The 9,993-nt window shown below is 46.3% G+C and overlaps 1 protein-coding gene across 1 annotated transcript; it reads left to right on the plus strand.

Moving 5' to 3' along the window:
• Positions 1 to 3,630: 3,630 nt before the first annotated feature.
• On the plus strand, positions 3,631 to 8,550 carry LOC123112991 (O-fucosyltransferase 16). Its single transcript, XM_044534090.1, has 9 exons — positions 3,631 to 3,966; positions 4,410 to 4,497; positions 4,654 to 4,730; positions 5,351 to 5,439; positions 5,553 to 5,736; positions 6,702 to 6,883; positions 6,967 to 7,069; positions 7,148 to 7,479; positions 7,585 to 8,550. The coding sequence occupies exons 1-9, from the start codon at positions 3,796 to 3,798 to the stop codon at positions 8,099 to 8,101; spliced, it is 1,743 nt and encodes a 580-aa protein (XP_044390025.1). The 5' UTR covers positions 3,631 to 3,795; the 3' UTR covers positions 8,102 to 8,550.
• The last annotated feature ends 1,443 nt before the right edge of the window (positions 8,551 to 9,993 follow it).

Consider the following 9,993-nt stretch of genomic DNA (forward strand, 5'->3'; position numbering starts at 1 on the left):
TGCGTCACTATGACGTCAGCAGGTCAACAGACACTGCTGCTGGTCAAACCTGACCAGTGGGGTCCACTGGTCAGTGACTGGGGCTGGTTAGTGCCGCTGACGTGTGGGCCCAGTCAACGGCCACGTCGGCACGGTCAAAACTGGCGCGTGGGGCCACTGTAGTTAGATTAAACTTAATCTATTTTAGTTAGCCGGTTAGTTAGGGGGTGGGGCCCGGCTGTCTGTGACACGGTGCGGTGGTTAGTGGCTAATTAAGCCAGCCACGTCAGCTTGGTCAAACCCGGGTCAACTCGCCGGAGTTGACCCGCGGCTCATCGCCGGCGACGCCAGCAACGGCGGAGGGCGTCGGAAACGCTCCTCCGGCGACCAAATCGGCGACAGCGATCATCTACGCGTAGCTGGCGCTCAGCCGCATCCAAAGGAACGGACGGGAGGCCGCGAGGTGGCCGGAGTTGGGCACGGCGTCGACCTCGGCGACGGCCGGAGCTCGGACGAGCTCGGGGTCGTCGCTAGGAGGCACGGCAGGAGGAGCTGGTGCATGCGTTCGGCTCCTGGGAGCACGGTGAGAACGGCGACACGCTCAGACGCGGGCGGAGGCGGCTCTGGCCGCGGCAGCGACATGGCACGGCGGCGGCGGGATTCGGGCATGGCGGAGGAGGCGGCTAGAGGGCGGGAACGAGCTCTAGGAGGAGGGGAAAAGGCGGCGGGGCTCACAGTGGATCGAACGGAGGGGTCGGCGAGCTCGGGGAAGCTTCTGCGACGACGAATTGACGGCGGCGATCTCCGGGCACCGGAGATGAAGACGACGGTGGTGGCGGCGTTCCCGGGCACCCGACGTTGCGCGGCTCGGTGAGGAGGAAGAGAGGGGCGAGGCGGAGCTCGTGGGCGTGTCGGGGAGGCGTGGGGTGGCCGGTGGCCACGGCGGCAATGAGCGGCGGCGACGAAGGTGTTCGGTGGCTGCGTGCGAGGGAGACAGAGGAGGGGAGAGGAGGAGTGGACAGGCCAGAGGGGGTCGGGGGGGTGCGTGGCGTCTCCAGCCAGCCCCCAGCGTCGGCGGAAGCAGGAGGTGGCACGGGCGCGTGCCAGCGCGCGGCGGCCACGCGCCTCTCGTCCTTCTGGCGAGAGGTTGGTGGTGACTGGCAGCGGTGGTGGGCTGGGCCAGCTCCTGGGCCGGCCAGCTGCGGTGCTGGGCCGCACAGGTAAGCCAGGTGCTATCTCTCTCTCTGTTGTTACTATTTTATTTTTCTGTTATGTTTTCTTTTGTTTAATATTCTGCCACTGTTCAAAATTCAAAACAATTTTCAAAACAGTGACAAAACCCTTTGAATAATTTTATGTTGCAGAATGGACATTTCCAAATGCACATGAAATGTTTCAAAGATATTTGAAATTATATTCTAGTATATGAATATAACTCAAATTCAAATAGCTATTGATTTAAATTCAGAGTCCCAAAAATAAATCCTTAAAAATGTTCCTAAATTCTGGTTTTATATAAAGCTCTTGCCAAAATTCTCAAACATTGCAAAAGGACATCTTGGAAACAAAGAATGAGATTTCCAGGGTTCTTTGCCCTTCTTTTATTCAAGTTTATGAGGCTTCCACTTTCCTCAATTCCAAGTTTCAGAAATTTAGACATGATGCATGAGTGCTCTATGATGCAACTAATACAAGCAATAATCTAGGGCTGTGACAATGTTCCTCATAGTCTTGACCTAGAAGAATCTGTCATCCTTTCCCTTATATTTCAACGACATAGAGCGTCTCCAATCTCTAGGTAGTCTAAGGCAATGTATTACGTGGTAGCTTAAACATACCCTCGGCTAGGGGATTATAGCCTTGCAGTATAGTTTCCTAGACTATATAATCTAGTTAACAACAAAAATATTAGAGTTGATATTGTTTTCAATGACGGTGGAGTTGTGTCACATTTAGGCAAAAAAATTTGAATCAACTAGGTGGTATGTTAAAATAACTTGAGGATAGTTTGTGATGGTGTAGTGCTATCTAAGGAGAGCGACAAATGTGTTTGGCCCAGACTAAATTTGGACAATTTACGGTCGTCCCATGTATATTGCAGTAATGCTAGACAAATACCTTGCCATTTTAAAAGACTTTGCTTTGTCAAAATTCTGCTGAAAGTCAAGATCTTTTTGTGGTCAATGTGTAAGAACAATATATTAGCTAAGGACGTAATGAAGATATTGATCACTTATTCTTCTCATGCCCGTGTCGAAAAGTTTGTGTGGCATGTGACTAAATGTGCATTATGTCTGCACATGACTCATGTTTCTATAGATTATATACCAGGTTGGATTCAATATTTCCCCTTAGTTATAAAAATGTGATTGCCTTTATTATGTATGTTGTGTTGTGGGCTTGAAAATTCAAGAACACATGTTATAATTGTATCTTGCCACATGATCCGATAAGTATTTTTTTTATGATTTTGTATTGGTTGTCATACCTGTGTAGCTTGTAGAGACAAGAGGCCTGAAGACATTGTCACAAAGAAACAGACGAGCTAACATTGATGGCCAGTGAAGTGTTTCATCATAGGTAGGTTTGGGTCTGATGATCCTAGATATTGAAGGTGGTTGAGGAGCGAGCAATGTAGTAGAAGCTCCTGAGTGTGGCTCTTTCGAGTTATAGTATCTTGAAGTGGTTTTGTGTTATGTTCCAGTGTGTTTTTTCTAGTCAGGGATGGAGCTCCCATGTAAGCATTGGGGTCAATTGACCCCAGTGAAATTAGGTAATCCTTCATTAGTTCGGTATTAATTATTGTCCATTAATTAAAGATGACCCCACTGTCATTGACATGACCCCATCAAATTTTTTCTAGCTTCATCCATGTTTCTAGTGACCTTATAGTAAGGGGTTTATGTGCTAGGAGTAGCATCTACAAGTTGCCTTTGCATCTTAGTTGTCGTAGTAGATGTGCTGCCTTAATAAATGTGGTTGCACAACTAGTTTTGGTTGTGATCAATTTGTGTGGCTCATTTCGAACGGTATGTTTTCAACTTTATTTCTATGAAATTGGGAGCCTGGAGCCCCTTGAATCAAAATTTGTTTTCTTAAATGCACCCATACATATATAAAAAAACTCAATAACATCTGGAAAATAAGGCACACGAGCAACTTGTTTTCTCTCACTCCCATTCCTATTGTCGATACTCACCTACTCACCTCCTCAATCTATTGCTTCCCCAGCCTCGACCACCCATCTCCGCGGGTCCACACTACTCCCATTTGTGTCGCCACTTTCTTTTATCACTTTCCTTTTTTTTTTCTTACACCTCACGCCCTCGTCACCTCAACATGTCGACATCTCGACCACCCCTCATTATCAGTCGAGAGTCCCAACATCGCCATTGGGCGTTGATTTAATTAAGGTGGTAACTTTTTCATCAACATATCAACTCGAAGCAGAATTATTGAAAGTCGGTTGCGTATAAATGAATATTACATGTGGTGCATTTTCTTTTTGTGGTACTATTCAAGAAGAATCCATTGTGGCACTTTTTTGGTTTATAGTAAAGCACCATTGCATCTCCACTCACAAGACCAGGCCACGTTTAATAAGCGCTTTATATTAAAAAAAAACACAGCGAACCAATATTCAAATAGAAATCTCCATTTCCGGCAAGGTGCGCTAGGGACAAAAATGCCGCGAGCCCCAAATCCCCGACGCCGATGCCGTAGCCCCTGATCTATGTCGCCGCCGCCGCCCCGGCGACCGCTCCGCCGCGTCACCCGTGTCGTCCGCCGCCCGTCTCCCCTTGCCGCCGACCGGAGATGGGCTACCCGAGGCGCCGCGCCCACCCGCGCCGCGGCGCCCTGCTGCCGGCGGTGGCGGCGCTCCTCCTGCTCTTCCTCGCCGTCTCGCTCCTCTCCATCGCCATCTCCACGCCGCCTCTCGCGGAACGCCACCCCGGCATCTCCCGCCGATCCCTCCGCCACCCTCCGGTACGGACGCCAGCTCCGGCTCTTCCCCCCAATCCCTCGCCCCTTCGCGCAGTTCGATTCGATGTCTTGTTTCGCTCTCTGTGCGCGAGTGCACATCCGAACAGCTCGGCCGCCGAAAACGCAGGGCTAAGAGGGCGGGCGGGGACGTCTCCGGCAATGCGAGGATTTAATCGTGATTCATGTATCGGATGGATTGTTTGATAAATATGGAATATGGATTGATGATTGTAACCTGGTCTAGTCCTACCATAGCTGGTTTGATCCGTGGAGGGTTTAATCTGAATGCACCGGCTCCTTCGGTCACTCTTCTTCGAATTCTCTTGTGTTAATATGTTTTAAACTGGATATAACTGATTGATTGATTGATGAAAGCAGCAGGCCGTGTTTAACTTCAGTATATAACTGATTTATTAATTGGTTGTTGTCGTGTTACCCAAATGTAGACAAGTCGATGGACTGCGAGAGATCTGTGGGGTTCGGAGCTCGCTAGCAACTTCTATGGATGCAGTCACTCTAGCAGAAAATTTCTCGGTGAGCCCTTGTGTACATGGTGTGGATGATGAATGTCTCTCTCTGTGTGTATCAGTGCTTGTAGAGTACTACATTTTGGGAATACTTTTGAGGTGTCATCTTTGTATTACGACAACTTTACTAATTTCCTCCTAAAGCCTTTTTAAAATCCTGCAGATTCCAGTGTTGCCACGCAACCAGATCGATATTTGCTTATTTTTACAAGTGGAGGTCTGAATCAGCAGAGAACAGGGGTGAGGAGCACCTGTCCCGACCTCCCTCCCTTGTATGAATATGCTCTCATGCGTGTGAATGGATATGATTAAAAACACTAACCTCATCTTCACTGATTGTCTAAGATATTTCATCAGGGTCTCCTTCAAATATTTGCAGTATCTACATTTGTTTCTGTGCCCTTCTGAGTGTTGTTTGTCCAAGAAAATATCAAAATACCATTCTTCTGATACAATGTCGAATACATTTGAGAAGTTTCTGTTGGGCTAGAACTACACTTTTTCTTGGACCGGACTAGACCTACACATTAGAAGCATGTGGTATTTATTTGGCAGTTTTTTTTTTTTTTGAAACAATGGGCTCTCCTGTCCATTTCCATTAAAGAAATCACCAACTTAGTTCATCATTCAACAACAACAAAAAACGAAGAGCTGATCTATTTGCCAGTATGCTATGTGGCACCAGCTTCCTTTGTTTCTTGAGCCTTATTTCTTTTCCTTATGGCTATAGAGTTGATAGTTTCCATCCTCATTCATGAGTTACATAGAATAACAATTTACCGCAAGTGTGCGTGTTTTTTTCTGTCTTGTACCTTTGGACTATGTGTATCAGTCAAGTCATGGCATTTGCTTATTTTCAGATAGTTGATGCTGTAGTTGCTGCGCGCATTTTAAACGCTACACTTGTTGTTCCCAAATTGGACCAAACATCTTTCTGGAAAGATTCAAGGTATGCAATTAGTGAACGCTCCCAAATTTGAACTCATGGTCTTCTATGACTGTTCGATTGTTTAAAGTGAACCATTTGCACTTGTTCTATAATTAATGCAATATCTGCTGCAGCAATTTTTCCGAAATCTTTGATATCGACTGGTTCATTTCATTTCTTGCGAAGGATGTCAAAATTATCAAAGAACCTCCACAAAAAGGAGGTAAAGCTGTGCGACCTTATAAAATGCGTATACCCCGAAAGTGTACTCCACAATGTTACTTGAAGCGTGTCTTGCCTACACTTCTGAAGAAACATGTAAGTTGTTGGCCTTTTGGCTTACTAGGAACCCTCATTTTAGAAAGAAGTAGGAGCCCTCATCACTCTGCTTTATATGTTCTATATGAAATTCTCCTGATTTTCTTGTCATCCACAACATGTCAACATATTAAACTCCGTTAAAAGACGTCCCACTTATTTGCTAGTGCCTTTCTGGCCTGGCGGGGAGTATTGGCTTGTGCAACTATCGGAATATCCGGCACCAAGACTATGATGGAGCACCGCTTCAGGGTTCGGGGTGAAAACTCTAGTCCTGGCCTTTATTGATCGGGCTCAGCAGCGAGAACTTGCTTCGTCACCTTGTTGAAGGCGGTGTCTCCTTACTGTTGCGCTGGCCTTCATTGGCTGTTCTCAGCTATCAGGGTGAAAATCCTTGTCCATGCCATTCCGGCCAGACATGGCGATGAGGACATGAGGGCGTTTATTCCTTCTTGGAGACGTTACTGTGGAAGAAGTTGACTTTGGTCATAGGTGTTAATTTCATGCCTTGTAATGGTTCGGCCGTGGTTGCCTATGTTGTGCACTCTGCTTGTTGATTATTTTTGCATCATTGCCTTGCGTTGACTCTAATAACAAATGGGTGTGTGCATCATAATGATGCAGAGGTTGGGGGTTTCAACCTCCTTTTCAAAAAAAAGTTAAGCATTTATGGGCATTCGTTAGATTAACTGGCCAGTTGCTTTACCTGATACTCTGACAGTTGATTTTTTTTTTCTAGTAACTTAGACGACCTTTACCGAATTTACCTATGTAGGGGTGTTTTCCATTTATGCTGGCATTCTATTCATTCTGTAACTTCTTGGTACATTGTGTTGCTTTCTATGCCTGTCTGTAGTTTGATTTCTCTTTTAGCTCATTTTGTGGATCCGTTTAATTTTGATAGATTTCAGTAAATGAAAAATCCGCACTAACATAGCTTATTTACTATGTATATCGTGTTGCAGGCTCTTCGACTGACTAAATATGACTATAGGCTCTCGAATAAGTTGGACACTGACCTACAAAAACTGCGCTGCAGAGTAAATTACCATGCTTTGAGATTTACTGATCCAATACAAGAGTTGGGTGAAAAGCTAATACAGCGAATGCGAGAGAAGAGCAAATATTTTATTGCTCTTCATCTGAGGTACAGCTAGTTGAAGCTGACCTTGATCTACACATTTCCTTTGGTCATAATTTTATCCATCTAAGTTCACTCCTTTATGGCAGATTTGAAAGTGATATGCTTGCCTTTTCTGGGTGTTACTATGGTGGTGGAGAAAAGGAGAGAAGAGATCTAGGTGCCATTCGCAAGCGATGGAAAACCTTGCATGTATGAACAGTTTCATGTCTCAGTTAGATAGTGAGCTAAAGCTACCTATTGCTAACCTGTTGTGTTCTTAAATTTCAGACAAGTAACCCAGAGAAAGGAAGAAGGCAAGGTAGGTGCCCACTAACTCCGGAGGAGGTAGGGCTGCTGTTGAGGGCATTGGGCTATGGAAGCGATGTCCATATCTATGCTGCTTCTGGTGAGATATATGGAGGGGAAGAAACTTTGGCACCCCTCAAAGCGCTCTTCCCAAATTACCATACAAAAGAATCATTGTCAAGCAAAGATGAGTTGACTCCATTCTTGACACACTCATCCCGCATGGCTGCAATTGATTTCATTGTCTGTGATGGAAGTGATGCTTTTGTGACTAACAATAATGGCAACATGGCCAAAATGCTTGCTGGGCGGAGGTGATGCTTCTGTTCTTTCTGTTGTATATCTCTGTTGGCCATTTGTATATCTTGTTCATCTTAGTACATTTCCGAATTCTGACTGTGTGATGCTGCTCCTCGCAGGAGATATTTTGGCCACAGGAGAACAATCCGGCCAAATGCCAAACAGCTCTACCACTTATTTACAAACAGGGGAAATATGTCATGGGACAAATTCTCGTCGCAGGTGCGAAAAGTCCAGAAAGGATTTATGGGAAATCCCATGGAAGCCATGCCAGGAAGAGGCGAATTCCATGCCAATCCTGCTGCGTGTATATGCGAAAAGACAGATGAAAATAAATCGAGCCCTGGTAGTAATCAGGAAATTGTAAATCGCACGGGAATAAGGAAGGCCATCGGTGAACCAGCATATCCTGTCTACACCGATGAAGAGGCGGATGGATCTGACACTGAAGACAATCCCACAGGGACAGGAGAAGAAGAGATGATTACTGAAGACGGTCCTGCCGCTGGAGAAGAGATGGTCACTGAAGACGACCCCACTGCGACAGAAGAGGTAATTGTTACCGAAGCTGAGGCCGACGACGATTCTTCGGTCAGACAGGAGGGTTCCGAGCTGGAGGAGATCCTTTCGGATTAGCCGAGTTGCTATACAGCTTGGAGGAATTAGTTGAGTTATTTGCATACAATACAAGTGTTGTATGTGGTAGAAACTGATGCACATTGACCCCTCCAGAGTCCAGAGTAGAGCTGGTCCGCTCCCTCTGGTGTACATATAGATCTTGTGGTGGACTGAAGCTGTACATCCTCTCCCCTTCCCTCCTGGCCCAACAAGGGTGGCCTCAATTTGGCAGTTCTCTTCGGAGTTCGTAACATTTGCACCGTTGTCTGTAGCTCGTCGGAATGTGTTCGTTCTGCTTTAGAAATCTCTGTCCTCTTCTCCTGGCCAAAGCTTTCATACATGTGACATCTTCAATCTCTTGTGTTGTTCCTCTAAAGAGAAGAATCTCATGTGTTGTTACAGTACATATTATGAACTGATACAGTGCCGAATTGTTCTTAACTTATCATGGTGCAGTTCAAGCTTTACTGGTCTTTGCACTATACTTTCTCATGTTTTGCTAAGGTGTGCATGTTCACTCTGTAAGATTTGAGTAAACATTCATTCGTGCATTTGTACTACTGTAGCGTTTCAATCGCATTGTTTTCTACTGCATCGAGTGTTTCTACTGCACCGGGCATACAAGCCCTTGCCTTTTTAATGTATGTTTTTCAATAGCATATAGAATCACAAAGCAGTATTGAACTATTGTTTTCTTCAATAAAAATAGAATGCGAGTGCTGAAACATTTCTACAGAAGCGGAAGTTTGGATATATGCTGCAATATATACTGTGAGGTGTGCTGGGTGTATATGCTGTCAGCTGTCCAGCCAAAAACAATGGTTTAGCTCAGGCGAGACATAAATGGTATTCCATCTTTGGAGTGCAATGCTGCATGTGCTCACGCACCGGCTACATGTCTAAATGGATTGTATTTTTTTTAAGTCGGCACCGAAGGATCTCGAATCATTAAAATAGAAGAGGACGGTTGCCCGGTTAATATACAGAACCAGACTAAAACCGTCACAACAGCCCACACAAGGCAACTGCGGCTGACCTGGCCACCCACATGATGATACACACGTTACAGAGAAGAAACCCATAGTCAAGGTTGTCAACAAGTGCCATGGTCATCACTCCTCCATGAGACTGCGACTCCGACTTTACCATCGACTTCATCAACGAAGTCCTCGTCGCAACAGACGCCAGAACCAATGTCGGCCCATGCCAAACACTTGGCCACCCGTGCTGACGCCCAGACAGCTCTGACTTGAAGACCACCAGATACCGGAGAAATATTCAGAGCTCGCGCCAACCAAGGCATCCTCGAAGCGCGGCGACTATATCTCGCATTAAGCGAGACGATAGGATGTTTCACTGAAAGGGTCTACAGTAAGCCAAGGCATCCTCGAAGCGCGGCAACTTTCGCATTAAGCGAGACGATAGGATGTCCCACTGAAGGGTCTATAATAATCAGGCCGGCGCATTCGCGTACAGATAACTTCATCAACGAAGTCCTCATCGCAACAGACGCCAGAACCAATGTCGGCCCATGCCAAACACTCGGCCACCCATGCTGACGCCCAGACAGCTCCGACTTGAAGACCACCAGATACCGGAGAAATATTCAGAGCTCGCGCCAACCAAGGCATCCTCGAAGCGCGGCGACTATATCTCGCATTAAGCGAGACGATAGGATGTTTCACTGAAGGGTCTACAGTAAGCCAAGGCATCCTCGAAGCGCGGCAACTTTCGCATTAAGCGAGACGATAGGATGTCCCACTGAGGGGTCTATAATAATCAGGCCGGCGCATTCGCGTACAGATAACTTCATCAACGAAGTCCTCGTCGCAACAGACGCCAGAACCAATGTCGGCCCATGCCAAACACTCGGCCACCCGTGCTGACGCCCAGACAGCTTCGACTTGAAG

The sequence above is a fragment of the Triticum aestivum genome, chromosome 5B (assembly GCF_018294505.1).
Source record: "Triticum aestivum cultivar Chinese Spring chromosome 5B, IWGSC CS RefSeq v2.1, whole genome shotgun sequence".
NCBI lineage: Eukaryota > Viridiplantae > Streptophyta > Magnoliopsida > Poales > Poaceae > Triticum > Triticum aestivum.

Excerpts from the sequence above, each read along its gene's own strand:
- LOC123112991 (XM_044534090.1), top strand. The coding sequence starts at position 3,796 with ATGGGCTACCCGAGGCGCCGCGCCCACCCGCGCCGCGGCGCCCTGCTG. Across the intron at positions 4,731-5,350 it reads TGAATCAGCAGAGAACAGGG|ATAGTTGATGCTGTAGTTGC; the intron begins GTGAGGAGCACC and ends GCTTATTTTCAG. Across the intron at positions 5,440-5,552 it reads TCTTTCTGGAAAGATTCAAG|CAATTTTTCCGAAATCTTTG; the intron begins GTATGCAATTAG and ends TATCTGCTGCAG.